General features: G+C 40.0%; 1 protein-coding gene across 1 annotated transcript; it reads right to left on the bottom strand.

Annotated features, from left to right (window-relative positions):
- Positions 1–1,296: 1,296 nt before the first annotated feature.
- On the bottom strand, positions 1,297–27,832 carry POPDC1 (popeye domain cAMP effector 1). The gene is made up of 8 exons (XM_005518237.3): positions 27,705–27,832; positions 22,901–23,134; positions 20,594–20,718; positions 14,706–14,893; positions 13,650–13,758; positions 11,493–11,660; positions 9,269–9,410; positions 1,297–1,592 (listed from the first exon to the last, which is right to left on the bottom strand). The coding sequence occupies exons 2-8, from the start codon at positions 23,121–23,123 to the stop codon at positions 1,468–1,470; spliced, it is 1,080 nt and encodes a 359-aa protein (XP_005518294.1). The 5' UTR covers positions 23,124–23,134; positions 27,705–27,832; the 3' UTR covers positions 1,297–1,467.

Raw genomic sequence — 27,832 nt, 5'->3', positions numbered from 1 at the left:
ATTGATATCTTTCAGTTCAGTCTCCCTGACACACATGGTACTCAAGCATTGCATTCTTATATATACAAACTCATTGAAATCACAAAATTCTCAAAAAATACCCAACAATAACAAATCCCCCCAAAAACAAACAAACAAACAAAAAAACAAACCAAAAATTTGGTGAAGTACCTTTCATTTTTTCCCCCACAGGCATTCAGGTCAGCAAAGCCAACAATCTGCTACTATAGTTCATATCTTCTACTTAGTTACAGTTATGACTAACAGAACATGATGTTCTGATTTAAAAATAGATGTTGTTTTATATTTGATTTGCTAATTGAAACTAGCATTACCTCAAAATGAGTGAACCATGTGTTTACAGCACATCTTCTATCCCTGTACACAAGCCTTCCTTTAAATCTGAATGATTACATGATGCTTTTCCTTACTTACAGAAATAATATGGAATGACTTAAAAAAAACCCCAGACTATGACACCTCTAGTTGCTAGACAGTTGACACCAAATTCCATTATTTTGTGTTTCAGTTTTGTGCAACTTAATAAATGGAGGAATAGCTATTTTCTGTTATATTTAGTTAGAATATACTCTTTGTTCCATGATTTTCAAGAATTGTCAGATCTAAGTAGTACAGCTACCACGTAGATGTCACCGCATATCACAAGTGGACTGCTACAAATGCCTCTTATAAAAGCTTCCCAATATCTCCCTTTCTGAGACTGGGCTTTACTAAACTTGCAGCTACCCTAGTTTTGGGGTTTGAACAGAATTTCCTACATCAAGTGTCTTTTGTGTGTCTCTCTGGTGGAAGGTTAATTCAGAACAGCTCAGTCTCTCCATGAATAAGGCCAAGGAAAAATCATGAAGCTTAGTATAATACAGTTGCCTACAGAAGAAAAAGTTAAGGTTGAAAAGGCAGCATTAAATTTAAATCTTTGGCCAAGAAAAACTAAAATTTAAGTCATTACTACAATTGTGGAGTCAAGCAGTGAGACTGGGAAACACTAAAGGCAAATACCTTAAAAAAAAAAATTGAGGCAGAAGACTGTTTTTCACATGAGACTGTCACAAGGATGATGGTTGGTAACAGCAACATGGCTTTGGAAACAGAGTTTCAAAATCTCCCACCTAAAACACTAAGATCAGACTTGAAGGGAACATAGGTAAATCAAACTGGGAATATTCTCCACCAAGCAAGTCTAGAAATTTCCAGCTAGTCAGCAAAACAATACTAAGTTTATAATGGCAAAAGTCAAAGTAGAAATAAAGAAACCAAAAAGAAGCAACAAAAAAATCCACACAAGATTTTATTTATTTTATTTAGAAGTAAAATAAAACATGACATTTCCATCTAGAAGCCACTGGCATATGCTGCAGTAAATTCAAACATGGAGAGGTGGGCTTAGCTTTCCGATTCCTCCCAAATTCAGCTCCTTCCTTTTGCAAGCTCTGAGGACACAGCTGTTTAAGGCAGACGCTGGAGTTCAAGCTTGTCAGCAGACGGTGCTTCAAAGACATCATCTTCAACACTTTCTTCTATCGGCTTCATCTTGGCTGAAGTTCTCAGGTAAGGAGATGTTCGGCCTGGGCCTGTCACAGGTACAGAGAAATTACCAGTTAATTTAACAATGTACACCTGCTACATAGACCTATTTGTGACAACGTGGACACAGGCTGATGATCCTGCCTTAGTTGCTTCATGAGAGGATTTCTAAGTCAAGTTTTCTTTGTTATCTGGCCAGAGGCACCAGGAAATTCTAGACATGGAACAGTCACGCTGCTTTGAACCAGCAGTGTCTGTTGCTAACCACAGACACAGCACTCTCCCCAAGTTCAGTGCAAACCCTGACAGCTCAGGGTGCCCACTGCTTGCTCCCTGGAGATCATTTTCTCACCATTGCACTCACCCTCTGACTCGTCTCCAATTACAGCAACACGAGTGGCTGCCCCAAGTACAAAAGGTGTGGACATCTGCACAGCTACCTGGCTGCGGGAAAGGTTCCTCAGTGCACTGGGCAAACCTTGGATGGGCACAGCATCAAAGCCACAGCTGCCTTTAACATCATATTTAAGTCATAAGACATGCTGAGTTGGAAGGGAGTCATCAGGATCAAGCCCAGCTCCTGGCCCTGCACAGGACACCCCAAGAGCCACACCATGTGCCTGAGAGCACTGTCCAGACACTGAGACACAACACTCTTGAACTCTGCCAAGCTTGGCACTGTGACCACTTCCCTGGGGAGCCTACCCAACCAACCCCTGGGTGAAGAGCCTTATCCTAATAGCCAACCTAAATTGGCTATCCTAATAGCCAACCTAAACCTCCTCTGACACATCTTCCTGAGTTTTATGCAGCACGATAATGTGAAACTTCTACAAGATTTATACCCCCATAAACAACCACAGAGAAAACAATTTTTACAGGCAAAGGCCACATAACTTTTGACTGACAGTGATTTCACTGCAATAAAACTACCTTTTAGAAAGGCAGCAACTTGTCTGCCAGAGCAGAGCACACCACTGCTATCACTGTCAAGACATTAAATGGAGTTTTTGTACAAGTTACCCCTGCAAACTACCTCTATTGCAGTTAAATTTTCAGTATGAGGGTCAAACCAGAAAACTCCTTTTACATCAGCTGAACAATTCTACTTTCCATTGTTCACTCAGAAATCAAATCTACACGTGGACATGTATTTCTCTCAGTACCCTCTTCTAGAGTTAGACCACTGCAACAGTATGAGGTTGCAAACATCTAGTATATGATGACAAAAATATTATGGAAATCTTTGAATTTGAAAAGAAAACAGCAAGAAATAAAGGTCATACTAACCGACTGTTTGCATACAAGCTAAAAATTTAAATATTCTTGAAGAAAATACTGATAGCCATAATACTCTTATTTTTAAAAAAGTTCATCAGATATAAAGTGCTGTGCTAAGGAAGCCAAATTATGAGGAAAGACTCATTTGCACTGTATGTGTTACACACAAAGAACAGTATACAGACACAGGCAACACCAGCAAGTTACGATAATACTGCATTTTTAAGCCACATTCACAAAGACACTGTTAGGAATTGGCATTTCAGAATGTTTTATGTTAAAAATGTATTAGCATTTTCTTTTGAGATTCAAAAACTACTTAAACTGCCATAATACACTTTTAGATACCAAAATTGTTAAATATTTATGTCCACATAGATGTGGTTTATGGCCTAAGAGAAGGATAACTAGATCAATTAACTGGCTAATGTACCCCACCCAAAGTCTGTGGGTATATTTGGATATTAAATTTGCTTTTCTGGGAGACACACAAAGGTAAAAGGGTGCCTGAAAATGTTGAGCTATGGTTCCAGCTTCTTTTTTTTTTTTTTGTAGATCTTTGTTTTAGTGTAGTTTGTTATTTTTAAAATGGTTTTCTTCTGTTTAAAACTACTTAATTCTCTCCAGAAAACAGAAGTGAGCAACCAGAAGTTTGTACAACAGGATCCAATATAAGGTCTAATTCGCTCAGCCTGTTTGTTCCAAAGACATGCTCTTATTTGCTCCAAATACAAAATTTTTTTACTGATGCCATTATCCAGTGTCAGACAGATGTTCAAGTGACTGAGTCAGACTTTCCTTTCCCTACATTTTGTTGCCCTTTCTTGAGGGCCTAAACCAAAATACATACTAACATTCCTATGAAATCCAGTCCTGCTTTTAACCACAAGTGGGGAGCATATAATTTGATAATACTACTAAAAACATTACCCAACCAAAACCTTTTTACATTCCTGCTCAGCTTAGAAGTTAACAAATACAGATGCATAGACCAGCAAATCTGAGATACCTAAAACATAAGTACCACAGAAAAGGAGATTGTATCTCTAATAAATATGTGAATGGCTGTCAAGCAATAAAATTACAGAATAGAAACCAATAACAAAATATTATTTGAAGGACTGAAATTCAGGTGAAACTAGGCTTGTGATCAGGTTGAACTATTTTTGCTTAACTCAAATTTTGGAAAAAGAGATACCTCTATTTCACTTACTAATGAATTACATACAGATGGACCATGGATGTCAAGCACAAGTGTCACATGATAAACAAACCCCACTTTAATACCTTTTTGAGGATGCCTGCTGAGTTAATGTGATGTTATCAACAGAAAACATCATGCTGCAAACGACTCACTCCGTAAGCATTATAGAACTCTTGTTGGTTATTTCCTTAATACAAAAGCAAACAGTTAGTTTGGTTTCTTAATTAATTAAATTCAAAACATACCTTTGTTAGCAACTGTAGTTTGGGAGCTACTAGTTAGTAATTTTAACCCTTTTATTACTGAACACTTTGAAAAAGGATTAATATTAATTTCTTGAGAAAATGAGTCAAAGCGTATAATTTATAGCACTGATACAAGTGTAATTTTAGAAGATGGGATTATAAAAAGTATAAATGCTCATTTTTTTCAAGAACATGGAAATCAGTACAAGAAAACTAATTTGCATTAATGGGAGTCAAAAATTATATTTGGACTAGGAGGCTTTTGTCCACACAACAATCACCTAGCAGTGACAAAACAGTATTCCTGTAGAGTTCCCACACATTGAATTAAGTTCCCTTCATTCATTTTTTTATTCTAATAAAAAAAAAATAAAACTGTCATTTCCATGTTTCTCACAAAATCTTTTGGGGATTTTTGATTGTGTTTGTTTATTCTAAATAAACAAATGTGTGTCTGTAGAAGGAAGATCCAGGTATCAGCACTGGAACTGTAAACCTCAGAACATACCTTATACTAAATTTTGAAAAAACAGACAAAAAAATACCCTGACTGTTGCACTGAGAGCACCCAGCAGAAGGTTTTTGGAAATACAGCAGTGGCAACATAAATGGCAGATTATTTTTTTCTGTTTTCCCTGTGATCTCAAAAAAAGTGCATGCATGGCCACAATTCACACTAAATACAAATCTTTAAGTGGCAGCAGCCCCATCATTGGCAATGACAGTACCCAGGAATAATTAACAAGCTATCTTGGCAAAAACAAAGATTGAAGCATTACAGTTCAAGGAAATGAACAAACCTTTTTCAGAAGTCAGAAATTTCAAAATCAAAACACAAAGAAATAAATAACAATACTTCCCATGTTGTGTGTTGCACTGGTGTAGGGGCAATCCCTCTGCCTCCCCAGAAGTAAGGGAAAGTATTGGACTTGGGAGGCTGATGCCTCAGCTGGGCTGAGGAATTTCAGAACATAAAAGACACATAAACCACATAAACCCTTCTGTCTTGGGGAAAGCACACCCTGTATACCAAAAAAAAGGTACACAACCAAGGAAAAGTACAACAGAGAAAAGTGTATTTATCAAGTATGTGCTAAGCACAAATGGGGATTTATATAATTACAGCTGAACTTTGTCATGCATTTCAATTACTTTCGCCCAAAGCTGAAATACTGGTGTAAGAGTTTTGCTGCTAAGCCTGAAAGAGACATTTGAATTCTAACTAATCGCACAAACATAGTTTTACAATTTTTAAAATTTTTTTCTGAGTGTGCAAATTCACCCAAAGGCTCTCTATGCAAAAGAGTGGCTTCAATTTCATGGAACTCTGCTGTGTGTAGAACAGGTGAAAAGCCACTCGAGGGTTCAAAGGTAAAGATCAGAGAACAGACCAACACAGGAGACTTTGTGGCAGGAATCTGCTACAGGCTGCCTGATCAACAAGAGCAAGTAGAAGGCAGCAGTTCTTCAGCAAGTGGATCACAGGCCTTGGTTGTTGTGGGGAATTTTAACCACCCCTGTGTCTGGTGGAAAGGCAACAGGGCTGGGAGCAAGCAGTCCAGGAGATTTCTGGAACGCAGCAGGCAATTTCTTCGCGCAAGTGATGGACGAGTCAACTAGGGAAGGCGCTCTGCTGGACCTGTCACTGATGAACAAGGAAGAACTCATCAGGGAGCTGAAAGCTGCTGGTAATCTTGGCTGCAGTGTCCAGGAATGGGTGGAGTTTAAGATACTGAGTCATGTGCAAGACAAATAGTAGAATTACAGCCTTACAGGAAAGGGGGCTGCGGCTTGCTCAGGGTTTTACTTGGCAGGAACTAATGGGACATAGCCTGCAAAGGGACCCAAGATGGTTGATCTTCGAGAATATCTTCTTCAAAACACAAGGACAATCCATTCCAGTGCACAGAAAGCTGAGCAAGTACGGTAGAAGTCTGGCATAGATGAACAAGAAAGTTCTGACAGATCTCAAGCAGGCACACACAAAGTGTAAGTGGGGGTGTGCTCCTTGGAGGGAATACAGAACAATGGCCCAAGCATGCAGCGATGAAATGAGGGAAGCCAAACCTTAGCAAGACCTGGATCTAGCGAAGAGCAGCAAGAAAGGCATCTAGAAATAAACCAGCAACAAAAGAAAGACCAGGGTAACTGCGAGGCCAGAGTTCAATGATGCACAGGACACAGGAACATGAAAAAGTCTGAGATATTGAATAACCTTTTTGTTTTGTTTTTTTTTTACTTTAGAGGTTTGTCTGAGGCCTGCTAGGGCTCTACATCCAGTGGTAGAGACAGAGTGATGCTTGACTGACAGGAACCCTGGACTAAGCTAGGAACAACTTAAGTTGACAGGGTGAACACAAGAACCCCATGGAACTGTGGAATCCCATGGGCTGCATCCAACGGTGCCAAGCACTGGCTGATACAATTGCAAGGCCCCCTCTATCATCTTGGAAAGATGATTGCAGTCAGGGGAGACAAATGAAAATGCCAACATCACACTCATTTTAATGAAGGGGAGGCTGGAACACCCAGGGAGCTACAAGTCTAGCAGTCTAAATTCATATCCCAGGAAGATTATGGAGCTTGTCTTCCTGAAAGCCATGTCCAAGCACATAAGGGATGGGAAGGTGACTGGGAAAGCCATTATAGATGCTGATTGCATCCAACCACTCTGACCACCTTTGGTGGTGAGATTATGGGCTCTGTGTATGAATGGAGTACAGTGGATGTTGCTTACATGGGTGGCAGCACAGCCCTCCACAGTCTGCCACTGAGTCCTTCCAGACAAATGGGTAAGAAACAGACTGAACAGACAGACTACAGCTTCAGTGGAAAATCTGCTGTACTGCCAAGTTCACAGGGTGGTGAACAGCAGTACAAAATCCAGTTGTCAGTAGTTAGTTACCAGCAGTGTTCTTGAGGGCCAATGCCAAGGCCTATAATATTCAAGATATGAATGACCTGGTTGATAGGATGGAATGCCCTCCTTCCAAGTTCACAGACAAGAGCCAGGTAGTGAGGGAAACTGCTGACAGGCCAAAGAGTAGGGCAGCGAGTCTGGACAGGCCATTGGAAAAAGAGAGAAGAACTGACAAAAAACTACAAGCTCATGAAAGGCAAATCGCTGAACCTGGGACATGACACACCTACACAGCATTACAGCCTAGGCCCCAGCTGGTTGGAAAGCAGCTTTGCAAAAACAAACCTGGGTGTCCTGGTGGACACAAAATAGAACGTGAGTCAGCAGAGTGCTCCCGCAGTGAAGTGTGCCATCCATATATTGGGCCACATTAGCAGCATGTATTGAGCCACATAAGCAAGAGCATAGCCAGCAGGTCAATGAAAGAGATTAATCCCCTCTCTCTGGCAATTGTGAGACAGGATCTGGAGTGCTGTGTCCAGTTTTAAAGACATGGAGTGAGAGCAGTGGAGTGCAGCCCAGATGGCCAGAGGATGCTGGAGCGGTGATGGAGAGGCTGCAGGAGCTGGGTGTGTTCAGCCCTAGGAACAGAAGGCCCCCAGGGCATCTGACTCTTGTCTTTGGCTACCTAATGGAAGGCAACACAGAAGAGAGAGCCAGACTCTTCTCGGAGGCATGTGCTAAAGAAAGAAGGAAAACAAGCATGAGTTGCAATAAGGGAAATTTTTTTCACTGTGAGGGTGGTAAGTCCCTGGAGCAGGTTGCCCAGGGAGGCTGGAAAATCTTCCAGCTTGGAAATGTTCAGAGCTTGACTGGACATGGCCCTGCTCTAGCTGATCTTGCTTTGGACATGAGGCCGGACCTGATGGTGTCTAGAGGTCTCTTACTACCTCAATGGTACTGTGACTCTGAATGTCCTTGCAGGGAATGGAGGAGAAGAAGAAAACAATACTGGAATTTTCATCAAACAATATCCCAGGTGTCACCCTTGATGTTCTAGTAGGATGAAGCACCAGCAGGGCTTTTGCTTCCATATATCTGGGCATGCAGACTAGCAATTTTAAGGAGTAAAACCAGATAAGCTCTCCAGGTCTGAAGGTGTTACTGGATGAAAACTGTGAGGAACACAATGGAAAACAGATAATTAAACAGAAAGAAGCAAATATTTGAAAACATTTCCTCTTCTTAGCAGAGACTTTAACCATAACAAATAATTGGCAGTGTTTTTTCCTCATATATTTGAATCCTAATTACTAAAAATAGTATTTCCAAAACTGAAATAAATAATCCTATATGATCCTTTTAAATGCTGTTAAACTAACAGCTTATGCCAAATGCAAAAACAGAGCATCCTCTGGGGCTTTTTTATTCAAACACTGCTTTCAGAATTCAGGCTAATGTTGATGTTTAGATTCAGATGAACTAAAAACAAACAACAGCAAAAGCCTAGAAAGAATAGTTTAGAATGTTTTCATAAAGGAATAAATTAAAAGAATAGAAGCAAAAAGGTCAGACATGGTTTATTCTCTCACTTCATCCGTTCTCTACTACTCCTGTCATACAAAGCACAGCAGAGAGCCTGACAGGATACTTGGAGATTTTCCAGGTGACATCAAAATATTGGTTGTATACCACATTCCTCCAGACCCTGCCAATACAAACTATCTCAGGAGGAAAAATAGAACAAGTTGCTGAGGGAAAATGTTTTGTTTGGGTTTTTAATTTCTACAAGCACCAGTGACAGACCAAAGGATATACTACTGTACCTTCAGTTTTGCCCCATTACTATAAATGTTCCACATTATATCTAAACATAAACATCATGCCAAAGATTACTTCTACAAGTGCTGGTTTTTTTTTTTTCCAGTATGTGCATGAAGTATCTTCATTTAGAACACAAAGCCTCATGCATCTAATGATTGCCCTATAGTTAGGTCCCTTAATTTAGCTGACACAGCAGCACCCAAAAAGCTATAATCTGCTCCCACAGAGGGCAACAGGAGTTCTGCAGTAGTCTCTAATGGTCAGCCAGAGCCGTGTTCAAAACTGGCACAAACCACTCTGAGCACTCACGAAGAGAGGATGCAGAGGAAGTCCCACGAAGAAACATCTGCAAGCCATCCTCGCTGTCACTGGTACTGGCCATGCTGTTCCTCATCTGCATCACGGAGAGCTGAGAGCAAAGGCTGGGCTGTCGATCAATCTTCTTTGAAGCCTAAAAAAGAAAAAAAAAATTACTTTAAAAAAAGGTATCAAGCAAATTAAAATAAAAATGGAAAATTACTACTTCCCTTGTAATAGACGCTCTGGTCTCAGCCATGATTACACAAGAAAATTGTTATAGAAGAAGATTCTATGCGGTGTAAATCAATTTAAATGACAATAGAAAATGCCAGTAATATACTGGAATTGGAACATTGACAAGTATGAAACTGCATATTAATTATTCAATTTCAAATCGCTTTTGTACTGAAATTTTCATGTATTTTCTTACAGAAAGCTTGGGGTTTATTATGCGGTAATTCATTATTTAAACATGATGCTCTGCAATTAAATGTAGTCTTTATGATGAAGCTGGTCCTCCTTGCTAAACAAAACAACATGCTATATATAGAGGCAATTTATACCTTAACAGAAACATGTTCATTTTCCTGGCTTTTCATTCCATCCTGTTAGAAAGGTGGTGAATGTCATTCCTGCCCATTGGGTTTTGGTTTTACTGCAGAGTAAATGCATCAGGTGAACATTATCTTCCCCCTGTCAAATGGTCTGAGGAACTTTCACTTTGCTTTGAGTAGCCTTCCAGAGAAGCCTTTATACTATAACATTTATATGAAGGCAAACATTGCACCTTGTTAGGCATTACTGCAAGTCAAAATGCTATTTTAGGTATATGTGAAAGGTAGCAATCCATGACAGGACTATAATGGATAACTCCACTTCACTGAATTTTAAAAGGCAGGAACTAGTACCCTATTTCATGCAGAAAGGAATGACTATTTTCCCAACACTAGTGAAAGCCCACTTAGGTAGGAGAAAATCACAAGTTTTCTTACAAAATAAATTATTACTTTTCTGCTTTCCAACAAAAAATTGTTAGTTTTATCTTCTTACTACCATCTTGAATATGAATAATCAGTACTCAATTAATTTTTGTAGTCCTCTATGTACAGAAGTCAACCACAACATTTTCTGATGACATTGACACCCATTAAAAGTCATCAAAGACACCAATAATATTTATATTTGAAAGTGAAGCTTGTGAGAGGTGATATGCACATAGAGTACTGGCAATGGGAAAATCAAGAATTTATTTGACAGGTCTCATGCCAAGTTATGCAGGAAGAGCTCATGTAACAGGATTTTTATTTTAGGAATAATAAAAAGATACTACAAATTTCCCAAATGCTCACTCAATTTTTACAACATACAGTTTCAAAACATACTATAAAAACCAGCTACAATAATCTTAAATTTATGTGACTACTGCAACTAAAACAAAGACTTGGTACAAACTGAAGTTAAAGTGTGCAGATGTTAAGTCAAAGGAGGGGCAAAATCTGTTGGATTTTTTAATTCTTTGAAATTGTGATAAGGAATAAATAAAGAGAAAATAAAACTAAACCAAGGTAGTTCATATACCCATGAGTACACCCAGACCACTTACCAGGACAACTAAAACTCCATCTACAGGCAATAAATGAGTTGTATTCAGACCACTTAATGTTTAATATGTAATTATATTTATTTATGTTTTATATGTATTTCATATGCATTCAGTGGATTCATTACACTAACTGCCTCATATCAACATAGTGTTTGCTTTTTTCTTGCATTTGCAACCCTCAAAGACATATTGATACTATTCTTCCCAGCAATCAGTATTACATAACTGTTTGCCCCCTGTAAGAATTTTTTTTAAGAAAAAAACTGTGAAGCTTCTTTTTATAAAGGCATTCATTTGTTAGTGAGAAAGGATATCCAGTGAGAAACATCTTTTTAACCACTGGCCAGCATGTCTAACAGTTAGCTAGAAATATTTCCACAAGCTGATTAGTTCTGAATCTTAGTTACTCATCTTTCTGGTGCATTACTGTGCTAACTTTAATAAATATTGCTGGTGACAGAAATCTTGCACTGACTCACACCTTGACACTAAAAGGCCACAAATGTGCATTCAGCAGCTGATGGCCAGCAGGTTAAAATATGGTACTTTAAGAGCATTTAAAATTAAAGTAAAAACACATTTATTTGTATGTTGGAGGAAAACTCCCAAACAAAACTTAAAGTTTTTTACCTTGTCATTTAAGGTTGGGTCATTCAATGAATAAAGTTTATTTGTAATATCTTTGCCAATAAGGTACTTAAAGATCTCATAAAGAAATGGCTCAGACTCCAGAAAGTAAGTCAGCCTTTCCCTGGACCAGCACAGGAACTTGCAATTATCATCTGCAATAATGGTGACCTGAAAAAAAATACATGCTCAGAATTAGCACATTTAAAAATGTTTTAAGATGAGCACACTTAAATAAGCTTTAAAAGAAGTGATATCATTTTATTTGTGACTCCAGTTAAAATAACTCTTAAAGCCATAAAGCTTTTTGATATCCCTTTGTTATGAATGTGATGTTTACAAATGTAAAAGTTCTCAGCTATTTATTATCATTATATTTTTAACTGATATGTGTAGCCAGTTTGTTTTACAGAAAAACCGGGGGACAATAAACAGGGGAAAGTCCCTCATGAGTTCCCAAGAACTCATGTAAGAAGAAATTTATATGCGAAGTCAGTCCTAAGGTGATGGCAAGTACTTGCAGTAGGCCTATATATAGCTTGGTTTTATTTTACATCACTGTCACCAAATAGGAAAAATTGGTATCACCCAAAGGTCTACATCAAAGAGTTTTTAGTGATATAAAAAAAAAAAAAAAAAATTTCCATCTTCCTCTTAACTGTCAGCCCTGCTGATCCCACAAGTACAACCTTGTGTTGAGTTGAGCCAAGATTGTTTGCTCAGTTATTGATAATCCAGTTTCGGGTAGTTGCAGGGGACTTGCCCCCTCTCATGGGAGAGGATGGACTTGCCAGGTTCATGTCCCCTGTTCCAGCAGAGGGCAATGCCACACCAAAACCCACACTGGTCACCCAGGGGCAGGTTTTTCAAGGGGGAGTCAGGCATCTATGAATAAATCAAAATCAGGTGCTCTCTGCTTTTACAAGATAACATTACATCCTGGAAAAAAAAAATAAAAAATTAAAAATCCATTAAGTCGTAGAAACTATGGAAAAATGTCATATATCCATGGATTTTTAACTCCACAGACTGTAACATAAGCCCAGAGAGGCTGAGGAAGAATTCGCCAGCATTGCCAGCAGATGGGGTCCTTAAGACTGAATCCCTGCACTGTTGAAACAGGGAGGCTGCCGGCATTCACATGGCAGTAACAAGCAGAACACACGAATAAAGGATGTACACAGCTCCAGATTAAATAACTTCTAAGGCAGGCAGAAGCTGAGGCATGACCCTTTTCCTTTGAGAGGGACTGATTCCTATCCAGTTGCTTCCAGTGGAAAGGGGCTGTGCCAAGAGGGCAGCCAGGCTGTGGGAGGCCTCACTGCTGCAAAGTGAATGCATCTGGACAAGTCTCTCCCCCTGGCTCTAAGCCCAATGTTTGACTGGAACATATGACATCAATCACTGATTTTAGAGTCTGCACTGCTCTGCCTCCCTCCCCTTCTGCCACAGTATCAGTGTGGATGTATCAGTCACAGTCCAGTCATTATTACACATACCTAGCTAAAGAACATCAAGTAAGAGTAGCAAAATAGCCATTTCTATGCGGAAAAACACCCTTCTCTAAAAGTATACCACCCACTCCATAACAATAATAAAATATATTTAGCATACCAGCATAATTACACTGCTAGAGAAATATACCCTTATTGTTCCCTATATGAATATTTTTATTCAAAATACCGAGATAATTTTCAGCTCATCTTGCTTTAACAAAATTGCAAAATGACAGAAGTATTAATACACTTTCATAAATACCAATTTCTAATTACTGGTGCCTGAACTTCTAGACTTGCATTATTACAGTAGTTCTTTTTCCCTTTTCTCTTTTTGAACCAGTGATGAGACCTGTTCAAATCATCTTTTTCCATCAAAACTGCCTCTTAAATTATTTGTCCTGAACGAAGTCTTAACACAAAAGAAACTTGGAAACAGTGAAAGAGAACAGAATAGCAACAGCCAGACTGCCCAATACACACCATTCTAATACTGTTTTTCAGCATTTAAAAGTTACTCTTGATATGGTCCATCTTCAAACACTGATACTAGAAGGATAACAAAATTATGCGAGTCAAATAGTTCACCGTTGATCAAATTTGTACTCTATTTTTATAATGGTCTCACCAGCTCATATCCAATGGCATTTAAAACAAAGTGTACCTGGAATTTCTCACCCCGGTTCATCTGTGTCGATCGAAATTCAGGAGAATCTATAAAGGCACAGGGGTAAATATTATGCAGAAAATGGCCTCGATAAGACACCTTCATTCTGGAAATAAAAATGTATGAAACAACATTTTAAAATCGTGGAGGCTGATTAATTCAATCAAAATTTAGGTAGGACTATTGTCAATGGTAAAGCAGAAGAATTGTCAGTGGTAAAGCAGAAGATAACAGGAATAAATATGTGCATCTTCTGGAGCATAACTCCCAGAGCCACCCTGTTTTCTGCCTAACTGATTCCAAGCAGAACAGGCTGCCAGACAAATAGAGACAAATAGAGAATTGATGAACATGGCATGTATCCACCAAACACTGTTATTCAGTAGGAGAAAGGTCGTGTTACACAGCCAGACCAGAATCAGCATTCCCTTAGATAAGTAGCTTTGTGGTAATGAGTAAGAAAAACAGTGAAGCCTGACATCTCTGTTGCTGTCAACAGAAACTGGTTAAAATATTGACCAGAGTTCAGCATGAGTTTTAAGATTACAGCTTGGCTGTGGGCATATATTTTACCCTTTCTCACCTGGATTCTGTCTGCCTCTGGGCAGTGCATCTGCCCCTCTCTACTTGTAGGTACAAGTGCAATGAATCAGTTCCAAAGGCCTGCTGTTTTAAAGCTGACTGGAGAGACACTTCTTCCCTCATGAACCATATTTTTTAACCTTTAAACCTGAGAATGGACTGAGGAGACAACTAGGGTATCTAAGACTCAAACAAATATCTTGCTTATTTTGCAAGACACTGCCTTTGGTATTACACAAACAGAATTCCCACTAAAATCCATGCAGCTGCACATGTAAGAGGATACACAATCTGCTCCCAGTAAGAGATATCACTGTCACCTGAAAATGGTGTCACAAAACAGTCTTTAAGAATAGACTATTTGACTACAGACCATAACATACTACAAACAATTGCAACCTCAACCATTTTGTAATTTATTCAACCATGACACAAAGCATACGACTGTCCCCAAGTTTTTATAGAACCTACTTCCCCTTCAGCAGGATGCTTAGCCTATCATCAACTGATGTTTTATCTTCTGCTGCATAGGCTTGACCTGTCTTCAAAGTCTGAATGTTGCAGAATTGTCCAGTTAGTCTTTGGAAGAGCTCTGGAGGCACATGGAGAGGTTCAAACATTCTCTTGTAGAGGCTGCTAAGCTCCTTCTCTATCTTGATCTAGATTGGAAAAACAAGAGACATCAACAACCACAGATGCATTAGTTAAAAACAGGTAAGACTGCACACATTCCAGAGGGACATCTTTGGCTTCATGATACTTAAGCAAGGAAAGAAGTGGTAAATGTGTGATGTCTATCCACAAACACTGCCTATGACAGCATGACCAAAACCTTATCTAAAATTAGCCAGGATGGCACACTGGTGCTTTAGAATGCTGATACATCCAAGTGGCACATTACATCTCACACAAGAGTCTTCTGAGATGTCTGTTGATGAAACAGTGAATAGTACTTGGGCAAGATTTATATAGGAAAAGAAAAAAAAAAAGAGGTTGTCTTTCACACTGCATGCACGCATCACTGTGGCTAGCTGTGGCTCTCCTGGGAGCCCCTCTCATCCCTGAGCTTCTTGGCTTACTTGCAGTAGAAAAGCAAGTCCTGAAAAACAAACCAATTATATTGAAACCACATGTGATGAGGGAGAAAAAAAAAAAACCAAAAAACATTGCCAGCTGAACATCCCACATCTAAGAGCCCACCCAAACTCGGGCAGCAGCAATGAGGGAAAGGATGTTGGCTGAAATCCTAAGCCTGGAAGCCTTCCCTGGATGAAGGAAGCAGGGGATAAGACTATATTACAGCCTTCCTGAAAGCAAAGGCAGCCTGAATAAAGCCTGCATATTTGCCATGAGGAAGACAAATTAGAACAATAAGCATCAGATAATAAAAAAAATTAAAAAAATATACATAGAAGAGAGAATAAGGAAAAACAACCAAGAAAGAATGGCAGAAAAGAACACAAAGAGGCAAGTTTCTGTTCAACTCTTCCTCCAGGACCTGCAGGTCCTTTTCTACAAAGCTGCCTTCCAGCTGGTCAGTAGGTGGCATGTGCTGATGCATGGGGTTATTCCTCCCCTGGTGCAGTACTCCACAACACTTCCTGTTGAATTCCATGAGGCTCCTGTTGGTCCATTTCTCCAGCCTGCTGAGGCCCCTCCAGATGGCTTCCCAACCTCCTGGCCTATCAGTCACTCCTCACAATTTTGTGTCATCAGGGTTCACATGTGCCCCACCACTCAGATCATGAATGAAGATGTCAAACAGCACTGGACTAGCACTGGCCCCAAGGTTACACACCACACACTAGCGAATATGTAGTGCACAGCTCCAGCTGGACTTCTTACCTCTGATTACCACACTCAGAGCCCTGCCATTCAGCCAGATTTCAATCCATGGTGTCCTCATCCAGGCCACACTTCAACAGATCCTCTATCAGGATTTTATACAAGACAGTGTTAAAAACCCTACAGAAATTAAGGTTGAGGATATTCACCATTCTCAGCTATCTGGCCAATCATTTCATCATGGAAGGTTATCATAGAATGGCTTGGGTTGAAAGGGACCTTAAAGATCACCCAATTCCACCCTCTCTGCCATGGACAGGGACATCTTCTATGAGACCAGGTAGTGTCAGAGCTTCAGCCATGAACACTTCTAGGGATTGTGAGTGTGCAGCTTCTCTGGGAAACCTATTACAGTGCTTCACCCCCTTCACAGTAAAGAATTTCTTCCTAATATCTAACCTAAACCTACTCTCAGTTTGAAACCATGCCCCCTTTATCCTGTCACTACATGCCCTTGTAAAATGTCCCTCTCCATTCTTGTACTTTTCCTTCCAGTACTGGAAGCCTGTAATCTGGCCACCCCAAAGCCTTCTCTTTTCCAGGCTGAACAACCCAAATTCTCCCAGTCTTTCCTCATAGATCAACTTTTCTATCTCTGTTCTCAAGACCCCAGAGCACTCCAGGTGGGATCTCATCAGAACAGTCACTTCCCTCACCCTGTTGGCCACACTGCTTTTGATGCAGCTCAGGATAGAACTGGATTTCTGTGGCTGTGAGTGCACATTGCCAGGTCATGTCCAGCCTCTCATCCACACCCAAGTCCTTCTCTGTAGGGCTGCTCTCAATCTGTCCATCCCTCAGCCTGTGTTGATAGTGAGGGTTGCCCCAGCCCAGGTGCAGCACCCTGCACTTGGGTCATGTTATATTTAATGAGATTTCCATTGGCCCACTTCTCAAGCTTGTCCGAGTCCCTCTGGATGGAATCCCGTCCTTCAGGAGTGTCAGACAACTCAGCTTGGTGTCATCTGTAAACTTGTTGAGGGCATACTCAATCCCTTTGTCTGTGTCATTAGTGAAGACAGTAAATAGCATCAGTCCCAATACAGACCCAAAAAGGACATCACTTGTCACTGATGTCCACCAGGACTCTGAACCTTTGGCCATTACCCTCTGGAGGTGACCATTCAATCCGTTTCTTATCCATCTATTATCAGGTTGGTTAAGCATGACTTCCCCTTGGTAAATCCTTGCTGACCACTCTTCATTACCATCTTGTGCTTCACACGCATAGAAATGTTTTCCAGGACTATCTATTCCTTCTTTTCAGACATCAAGATGAGGCTGACCAGGCTGCAGGTCCCTGGGTTCTCCTTTCTGAAGAAAGGAGTGGCATTTGCGTCATCTGCTCCTCAAACATTTCTCTCTATCATCACCCCTTATTCCAAGACTATCAGGACTGCCCTTGCAGTGACATCAGCTCTTGAGGCTGTGTGACATCAGGACTTGTGGACTTACTATGTCTAGTGCATCACCTGACCTAAAGTTACACTGGTTTCACACTGAACCAATTACTAGTTAAATATTCCACAAGCAACTGCACTCATGAAATCCAGGTTTTGAATTTCCTGTATGCTCCTTATGCCACAATCTTTAATCCCTCAGAGGGCATCTACACAGACAAAACAAGGATTAAAAACAAACATACAATTTCTCTTGAATTATGTTATGGATTGTCCCGAGATGTTTGATTTAAAAATACATTCCATATGCCCACAAAGCTAGATGACTGTTTTACCAATCATGTTCTCTAGGAACTCTTTCATTTTTAACAGCTGTACCAATTTAATTTGCACCTCTTCCTATACATGACCACTGCAACTTAAAGAAATATGTTTTCATCTGAAAAAAAAAGAACTTACGTAGCTCCCAAGACTCCTGAAACCCAAACCCAGGCACACAGACATGAGGGCATATTTTGGCCCTGGAGTGTTAATCCAGCCACTCAACTAGCACATGGTTCACATCTCATGATCTTCCTCTAGTGTGCAATACTTTGAGGGGAAGGCAGGTGTAGCCACTTTCTTAAAGACTGATCAGATTGCAGGCTCTAGCTGTGCTTTAGATGGGCTCCTTTATAACAGACCTTTCCCCCTTCCCAAGCACAGCTGACTGCTCCTCCAGTCATGCTTGTGGGTCATATTCCAAACAAGCCATATGGGTAGGTGTAATGTTTTGCTCAGCAGGGGTTGAAATATTCTGGGATGCTGCCAGAACTCCGAGTCAGACTGATTAGACTCAGCTTCCACTCTGACTGAAAAAAGCCAAATTTGTAAAGCTCCAAGGAATCAAAACCACTGAAATAATCTTCTGGTAAGAAAAGAAACTCACTGTGATTTTGCACGCTTCATTTAATAAAATAAATATTTAACAACTGAACATATCAATTATTCATTTTGCAATATGACTAACTTGTAATTATTCTGCCATTCCTTTCTTTCCTAGGAAAGATCTTTTGTGAGAATTACCAAAACTGATTGAGATGGGCAATACAATAGCTGCAGAAAGAAAATTTCATTCAAAAATTAGCTCCTAAGAGTCTTAAATTTTTTCCCTATTCTTTGTCCTCCTGTAGGAAAAACACTTAAAACAGCCTTGGGGTTCATAAAAAACATGTTAGACAGCTCAAAAGACATCTATCTAAGAGACTATCAGGCATCACTTCAAGGATGCTCATTGATCATGGTTTGTAACAAAGATTCGTATTTTTTTTAATGATTACTGAAAATATTATGTATTACAGCAATTAAATAACATTTTCCGTGCAATGTTCATAAATACTGTACTTTCTCAGTGGAGAGAAGACTATTGAAATTAAGCCTTAATGTGCAAAGAAACAGCGCTACCTGGCTAGCCTAACAGATCTAATTTTTGGCTAAGCTTTTAAGCTGCACAGGTCACATAGCACAGTTGATGGTAATCTTTGGGTGAATCGGTGTTCCCTGTTTGAGGAACACTGCTGTAGGTAGAGCCTCTTCCTTTTTTAACACATGTACTCAATTTATCAACTTGTTGTAGACAGATGCAGTTTAACCTTTAGCCTTTTATAAGGCTGTAGCTGCCAGCCAGAGTGTGAGCAGTGCAGAGTTTATGGGAGTGCCAAGCTCCTCGGCTCTCTGCTGGTTACACTGACAGTGGGCAAGGGCTACAGAAAGAGAATCCAAAGTCAAAGGCAGGTGCTCCAGGCCTCCCTCTCTTAGATGGAATTTTTTACCAACTTTGGTGACTGAGTTTATCAGTCAAGTTTCATATCCTTACACAATTCCTTCTTTTTGTATCCACCTACAGAGTACTTCAATCACTTCTACCACTTAACCTAACTCCTACAAATAATTCTGCTAACAAATTTACTAGAGGATTTAGTGAAAATTGCTGCCTCTTCAAAAGGATAAAATCTATAATGTACAAAGTACCCCAATCTATGCCAACAGAGATTTTAGCAGACAACTGTAATTACAAAATTTTCTTTCTTCATTCAGTATTAATTTACAGTTTTCACTCACCAATTCTGTTTAGATTTTTGGAGAGGGTTGGATGGGTACAAACTCAAGGACCATTACCTATGTTTATTCACTTTTAAAATACAGGTAAATTTAAAGGCTTGGTTTCCCAGGGAAATGGGTTTCTATCAGCTGAGCGCTCCTGCCTTTTGCAATAATTTCTGACTTTGGTGACCATTTCCTGTGCCATCTGACAGAAGATTAGAAGCCTCAAGATTTATTAAAAAGGTAATAATTTAAGGTAAAAAATAAGTAATGATTTATTAAAGGTAATAATTTAATTGGTAGTGGTGGAAGGGGGTGATTTGAAGGGAAACAGAACATGCTAATTTGGTTGGACTGAAAAAACTGCAGATGAGTTGATCCCATATTAGAAACCAGAGTACCTGCATGGGATATTTAACTGTGGACACCTCCAGAGTAGGTAGAGTCAGGCCTCACTAGCTCTCTGTTATCACAACTGCTATTTGTGTGTGTGCTGGACAGCATGGCCATGGCTACCCAGCGGAAATACAATGCAGTTTCATCATGTGCTGCATCTCAGTGGTGACAAGAACGGATTGAACAGGCTGAAAAAACAGCATTAGTAATACTGACTATACTGACTAAAGAGGAAGTTGCCCTTTAAGTAGTAAGGTGATTCTTCAAGAGCAGTTTGAACTAGAAATATTTACTACACATCTACAATTTTCTAGTAACAGTCTAATTAGTTATAAGCTACTTCCTAGGCAAGACAGAAGTCAAGTTTTATGCTGCCTTGCCAGCTGATTTCTTAGCTGCTTTCTTGCACAGGTGGTGTTGAATTGGTGAAGAGCTTATTTCCAGTTAGGCTTTGTTTTCTCTGGGTTTTTTTTTGTACAAGTTGTTTGCACACTTCCACTGTGATTTTGGGCCAAACCCAAAAGTATTCTAGTCAAAATGTGTACTAACCCATTGATTTTTCTCACAAAACAGGGGCAAAACTTCATTTTCTTGCATTTAACTAGGTTGCTTTTGAGATTTAGCTGTTATACATACCGGTCTTCTTTTATACACTAGGTATATGAAATGCAAAAGGTTGACAACCAAAAACACAGAATTCCAGATCATTATGTCCAAGGCACAACGATAGAGTGTAGCCCAAATGATGAATAATGCACATCCTGTTAAAAAAAAAAAAAAAAGAGGAGGAAGTTAAATTTCACCAAATAATAAACACTCATAGAAAACTACCAAGAATGTGTCCACTGAGTATAATTACACTGAAAAGCAATATATTCTACAAACTTTAATACAGTTAAGCTCTCTGGATGAAGGTATGCAACAATAGCTTATCACTGCAATGCTGCAAACAGGCACTGAGGGCAGGTTGACAGACTGCAGCCCTATTACACGGGACTGCAATACTGAAATGACAATAATTCACATCAGGATGGGGGCAAGCAGAAAGGTGCAGTCCATGAGGATTCTTTACTGAAACGAAGTAGAAAAGAGATGGGGGAAATTAGGCAGCTCACAAAAATTTGCGTTGCATTAATTAGACAAAAAAAAGGCCTAGATATGAATGTTCACATCTAATTAGCAAGGAAGAGTTGAATAAAAACTTCCTAAAGTCATACGCAGATACTTTTGAAAATTAAAAGAAACTATTATTGCTGATGTGACAAGGTCACATTGGGAACCTGAAGTCTCCTGTGTAACATCAAAGACAAAATTTATCAATGCTTACTCTTTTTATTTAGTTGTCTTACTTTGAATAATGACACTTGCTTTAAAAGATAAGGCATCATGTATGATTAGGGATTCCATTTCCAGCCTACAAAGACAGTATTTATCAAATGATGGATTACGTATTAGTGAGTCTCTCCCAGATAACTGTGAGCCTACCATCCAACAGAGATGGCTGGAGAGGTCACAGATGTAGCTCCCCTTAAGTTTGCTGCAAAGACAAAAAGGAGACAGTGCTAAATGAGTCTTCTTACCCCCTTTCTCCCTGAAGATGACATCAACTTAATGAACTTGGTACTATCTGGTCAGTCTGGGTTCTTAACTGATGAGGCAGCACTTAAATATGGATTAGAAAAATCAAACTATAGCGAGTCTGGATCAGCTTATTAGCTTGGCTGCAAGGCACAGCAGGATAAGATGTCTGGATGTATCAAAGAGCAGCAATATTGCAGAGCAGCACAGAGGTGGGGCAGGGCCAAAGCAAAGGGAACATTTCCCTTGGCCTCACTACTCGCTCTGCCCACTGAGTAAATCATCTTCCTGCTGCCACTCCAGCCTGCAAAACTCTGGTTCCCTATCTGCTCAAAATACTACAGATCAAAATGGCAGGCTTGGCAAGTGCAAACCTCCTTTTGCTTTTAAAGCCAAGATAAAAGGTCTTGCAATGCTCAGACCCTTGGTCACCAGTGCAGTCTGTTTTAAGAAGTTACCCTATAATAACTATAAAATAGAAAATGCAAGACCATTGTAAATTCAAACAGTTCTATCATAAAATTGACCCATACTATAATGCCAATAAGCACTCATTTAAAAATACTTAAGCATGCACTTGTTGGGCTGGATTTATCCTTCTTACACTGCAATGAGTCATTATTCCTCCTTTGATCACAAGGATCTTGTCCCACACAAGGTACAGAGGCTTTGAAGTAGCTGTGGGACTGCAATGTTACAAATCAAACCACATTTGCTCAGTCTCAAGCATGCCAAATTTAGGTTTTCCTCTCAAGTCAGACTCTGGTGTCACAAGATTCCTACAGTGGTAGAAGAAACACGACTGATATCAGAACACAGAATAATACACTCCCCATTGAAAAGCTGAACTTCTAAATCAGCAATGAAAATAATGCTGGTGACCCACAAGTGCCACATGTTTGAACCCACACTAAAAGAACACATGGGCTCACAGCAAGCTTCTCAAGGAAAACCTCACCTACCTCAGACACACTAAGCCAGTGCACCTGTGCAAGTACACAGTCCCAGTACTTACTTGAAATCTAAAATAAAGGTCTTAATGATCAGACATAACTGATTGGAAATAAGTGGATTTTAAACATCCAGTTACATCTTATGTAAATGATGTCCACTTGTTTTCAAGCAGACATCTTCATAGGTTTGAAATTACAAATTACAGTTCCAGGAGGTTTTAATAGCCAAGGGTTATATAATCTTTCTAGAAAAGGTCGAAACAGATCCTGTCTTAAACCAAAACCACTGCCATAAGGGCACAACAGCCATTAATAAAGGCAGTAATTTCACCACAAGCTGCAGGGAGCAGCTTCATAATGGTCAAACCCAGCCATTTCTGTCACATTTCTGTCTCCAGAACAATTCTCCTACCTACAGTGAGCAGGCCTCGCAGAAGAATCATATGAAGATTCAAAGTAGTTGGAATGACCAGTCCAACTGCAAAGCAAATGTTTGCCACGTGAAAAACAAGATGATGAATCTCTTTCCAGTTTTCACATGCAGTCTCATTGAGAGGATCAAGAGTGGAATTTTTGAAGTCTGGAACAAAACCTAGTGGGGTAACGGTGAGTGGGCTCATTGCTGTAGTATTCATCTTGGAGACTCCTGCAAGAAGAGGAGAAAAAAATTCACTATGCAATAAACTGAAACACAGTAGAAATACATATGCATTTTAGGATTATTTTCTCTCTTCTCCTGATATATTTTCCATTATCATGAATGGAAATATATATATATATATATAAATGCTTTAAAAGGGTAAGCTAGGTCTATTGTTCAGTAGTGCTTTGCTATCTCTTTCACTGAAATCATAGCTACCAAAACAGAGACTGCTAAGTCTGCAGCCAGGCATTTAGGGAAATCACTTGGTCTACACAGTTTGAACAATCTTGCAAGACTGTGTGTGGAACTCCTGGAGAAAATGAGACAGCTAAAGACTATTTCTAATCTAAATACACATAGGATGTTTTTGTTGTTGCAGTAATAAATATAGCACATATACCTTTTGCCTTGATTAAATGGAAAAAAAAAATCTGTGGGCAAATCCCAACACGAAACAAAAAATTACTATTAAAAACAAGCTACAGGGAGAAACTGGAAGATTTCAAGACACTATCTTTAGAATATTAAAAGCTGGTCTCTCCAGGTAACTGCAGTCAGTGTTAAAAGCTCTACAAAGGATCCTCAACCCAGATCAGGTCTCAGCTGAAGGAACACGACTGCTCCTAGACATGTCTGCTATCAAACACAGGAGAGCCCTGATTCCAGCATGTATGGTCTGCCACAGCAGTAGAAATTATATGGACGTGGGCTTGAGTCTCATTAATGAGCTATATGCAGTTCATCATTGAGCAAACAAGCTCCATAACATACAGTGAAGCGGGATTTGCATTCAATTAAATTCTGTAGAGACAGTGAACGTCCCTGATGTGTGTCATCACTAACTGCCATGTAATTCATCTGCTCAGTAGATGATTTTGGGTCACAGTTAATACACTCTATTTCCTGCAGACTCGATATATATACTCTGAAGCATCCCTGTTAATTTAGTGTTTCTTGGCCTGTGAAATAAATTTGAGTTGCTTCATCCCTCCCTTTTATTATTTTCTCATGATTAACCTGTGTATAGACTGTAAGCAAACTGGACAGTTTTCAAAATTAATCAGTGTTTTAGACCCCTTCTGAAAGCAGTGGGATGAAAGAAATCCTCAACCCTGAAAGCAGTGGGAAGAAAGAAATCCTCAGCCCTCTCTTAGAGTTCATCTCCTATGCCCAGAGCCTGTCACAGCTAAGGTACGCTACAGAATGTGCAGAGGCATCCTGCAGGATCAAACACTAGCACAGATGGAGTATATCTACATCTGGATTGAAATGATTTTCAAGGAAAAAAAATTATCTAATCCTAAATATCTAATCTAATCCAAAATACACAATTTTCTTATTTCTTAAGCTATCACTTTCCTCTTTTCATTCCTACATTAGTTATTCACAAAGATTAACTGAAATGGGGAGGTTTGTCATAAACTCCACACTTAACTGTCAGCAAACATCGGGCCTATCCAAACACACTCCTGCTTTCTTTCAGCTCTTTGACATGAGTTCATTGAGAGCCATTAGAGCAGTTTCACTGTCCTGACAAAGGCACTCACACAGTGAGCCAGAGCCTGAGCCCGTGTGAGGCTGCAGGACTGGCATTTTAACGTGCTCATAAACAGGAGGGAATTGCTAACTGGATAACTATGTCTGTGCTCATCTTACACACAGCTCATCTGGTGCTCCTGTTGTTTGCAAACAATATAAACTCCTTACACTGGAACAGCAGGATCTCTAGATCTTTTTAAAAAAACAATCGCCTGAGTTTCTACCTATATTCAGCCTTTCACTGCCCAGTCACCTGCCAGTAAAGGCACCACTTAAAATGCCAAAAAAACAAGTAAAGACAACCAAACTCACACACAGATACAGAACCAGCCATTAAGTCCTTCAACTCAACATCAAAAGAGGCTGCAAGAAGTAGTTTCAGCTGCATCAGATCACAGGTCAAAGCAGCCTTCCAGATGCTTGATATTTTTTATTAGCAAAATTTTGTACTGCTCCACTGTGGGAATAGAGGCTGCCTTCCCATTTCGACTCAGCTCTAAAGCATCATACATTAGAAGACAAGAAACCCAGTGAACCAATGAATTAAATATACAGCACCTGACAATCTCGTTCTCCTCACAGCCCAGCCAAAACACTGCTCCCCTTGCTCTTCCCAGACACTGACACAACAAATCACCAGCCATAAACTGAAATAATGGGAAGGGGTTTCTCCAAGTGTTGATCAAGCAATTTAAAGCTTCTGCAGTTGTAAGAGGTTGTTCAGTGCTTTCGAAGGTCAGGCTTACCTACTAGATTGCCTAAATTAGAACCCAGGAACTTAAATCTGCTCACCCCCAGTTTTTATCAGCTTTACTATCGCAAAGTCTTTATAGGAATACCTTTGAACTTCACTTACTACTTACAAACAATAATTACAGCTTCCCTAATATACTGGAAACAGCAGAAATGAGGAACTTCTCCATCACGGTGGTATTTAATAGCTGACAGAAATAGATTGATGCTATCTGCAAAATGACACAAGGACAGACTAAGACACGGGCTCTGAATTTCAACTAAGGAAACTGCTTTGAGGATCAGGAGAAAAGGCAGACAGGCAGAGCTACAAGCTGTGACATAAAGTGTTTGTCTACAGGTAACACCTGAAAGAGAGATATCCAAAATGTCAAAAAACAACAACACTGTAATTTTTTTAGATGAATTATTTAGTCCTAGAATCTACTGCGGACAAATAATACTGAAGAAGGAGGGGAAAGTCTGCAGTTCCACAAAAGACCAAGCAATTATCATTTTTTATTTTCTGTGACCTCAGAAAGCTAAAAATTAATTTTGAAAGTACAGATTTATGCCCCTAAAACTTTAATTATGTCTCCTAAGGATCAATATAGCACAAGACTACTTAGTCATATGTTTAAGTCTTCAATGCAAAGACATGCATTACTATCAGGACTTAAAAAAAAACAACCAACATAGTCAAATAATTTTGAAAAGTTGGGATAAAATAGCATCTACTGAAATGAAAGTGTTTTGGGGCACAAGACAAATCATTAAAAGAACATTTTTTTAATATCCAGTGTATATCCATCATAAGGATTTAGATTTACCAAACCAAGAAATTGAAAATTCAGATGATTGACAACTCAAGACAATTTGTTGTTCAAACAGGAGGGAAAAAAGAGGATATATATAAAAAGAAAAATACACTGACTCTTTAATATTGAACCTAACTGAAATTAGTGTCGTTTTCAAAAAAAGCCTATTAAAATACTTTTTGTACATGAACTTAATAGAAAATTAAAGTAAAACATGGTGGTCTTAGGTCAGAAAAATACAAATTCTCAGACTCTAAACAAGATGAGCTTATTTTAGGATTCTGCTATACTCAATGACAGCTTTATACAGGAGACCAAACTTCTGAAAAGCATTCCCAAAAGATTTAGTCCACAAATATTCAGACACCAAGATGACTTTGAAAAAAGTGTGAATTTTATGGATACCTAAACAACATTCACAGAAGACAGACATAGCAGAAAGTTGTAAAGCATTTGGTTCTACTACAAGAAGCAGTCAGCCAAGCTGATACAGGACAGTGCTGAGTGTCCCACTTGTGTCCTTACCCACTTTGTTGAGATTATTCATATCCCACAGCTTTACTGATCAACTTTATTCAAATGAGCTTAAATCTTTACTTGATGTGTGTTTCTATAACTTTGCAGTCAATGCAATTTAAAAAAAAATAAATTAATTATACCTGCAGAACTTTAAACTACTTTTCTATGGTCATACAACACAGAAGCTGCATAGAGATTTTAGGCAATAATTCTTTTGTGAGCTGAAGACAAACTACTGGAGTAGTTTATAACTGAGTTAATGACAGTTTAAGTTACCAATTTCCTCTTTTACAATGCAGTAGGAACGAATAGGAAAGTGGTTTAAGAAAACACGTATTTCAATACGCTCCTTGCGGCAAGCCCCATTCAATTAAACGCGTCAGTAACTACAGAAATTTGTTACTCTCTTCAGTCACTTTAATCAGGCGAAAATTTAACAACATTTTCATTCTTCACGGCCAACAGAGTATCCTCCCCGTGAGAACACCTTTCCCCGGGTGGAGCGGAGCCGAGGGTGTGAGCGCCTTGGGGCTGGCTCTCCCCTGCGCTTCCAGCGCTCCCGAGCCAGGGCAGGACCGCAGCTGCCAGCCCGCAGCCCCGCGCCGCTGCTTCCTTTCAGCCCGCAACGCGCCGACGCCAAACCCACCCTTTATACAAAATTATCGTCAAAATCATTTTTTAAACATTGAAAAGAATCGAGCAACCGGTCCCTTTTCCCTCAAAAGAGCCACTTCGAAAGCTGCAGCCTGTCCCTGCGCCCCGAGGGCAGGGCGCAGGCGGAAACCCCGGTCCCGGGGAGCGTCCCAAGGGAACGGGAGACCAGGGACGGCACCGCGCGTTCTTCTGGCCGGGCAGCCCCACAGCGGAGCCTGGCTCCCGGCCCTCCTGCCGCCGCCGGTGGAGCGGCACCCCGGCCCCGCCGGCTCCTGCCGCCGCCCCCCACCCGCGGGAGGAGCGCCCCTCACCTGCCCCGCGCCCGCGGAAAAGTTTCCCCGCCGCCCCGGCGGGACGGCGATGGCCCGGGGCTGCCGCGCGTGGCCGCCGGCGGCCCCGGAGCCGCGGCTGTGACTAAAATAGGCAGGGGAGCCGCGGG

The sequence above is a fragment of the Pseudopodoces humilis genome, chromosome 3, assembly GCF_049639895.1.
Source record: "Pseudopodoces humilis isolate 2021_Gansu_Grassland_sample_001 chromosome 3, ASM4963989v1, whole genome shotgun sequence".
Classification (NCBI taxonomy): Eukaryota; Metazoa; Chordata; class Aves; order Passeriformes; family Paridae; genus Pseudopodoces; species Pseudopodoces humilis.
The sequence above is the reverse complement of the archived record's forward strand: the minus strand, read 5'-3'. Positions and strand labels throughout refer to the sequence as shown.

Excerpts from the sequence above, each read along its gene's own strand:
- POPDC1 (XM_005518237.3), bottom strand. The coding sequence starts at position 23,123 with ATGAATACTACAGCAATGAGCCCACTCACCGTTACCCCACTAGGTTTT. Across the intron at positions 11,661-13,649 it reads ACCGGGGTGAGAAATTCCAG|GTCACCATTATTGCAGATGA; the intron begins GTACACTTTGTT and ends ATTTTTTTTCAG. Across the intron at positions 1,593-9,268 it reads TTCCTCTGCATCCTCTCTTC|GCCCAGGCCGAACATCTCCT; the intron begins GTGAGTGCTCAG and ends TACCTGTGACAG.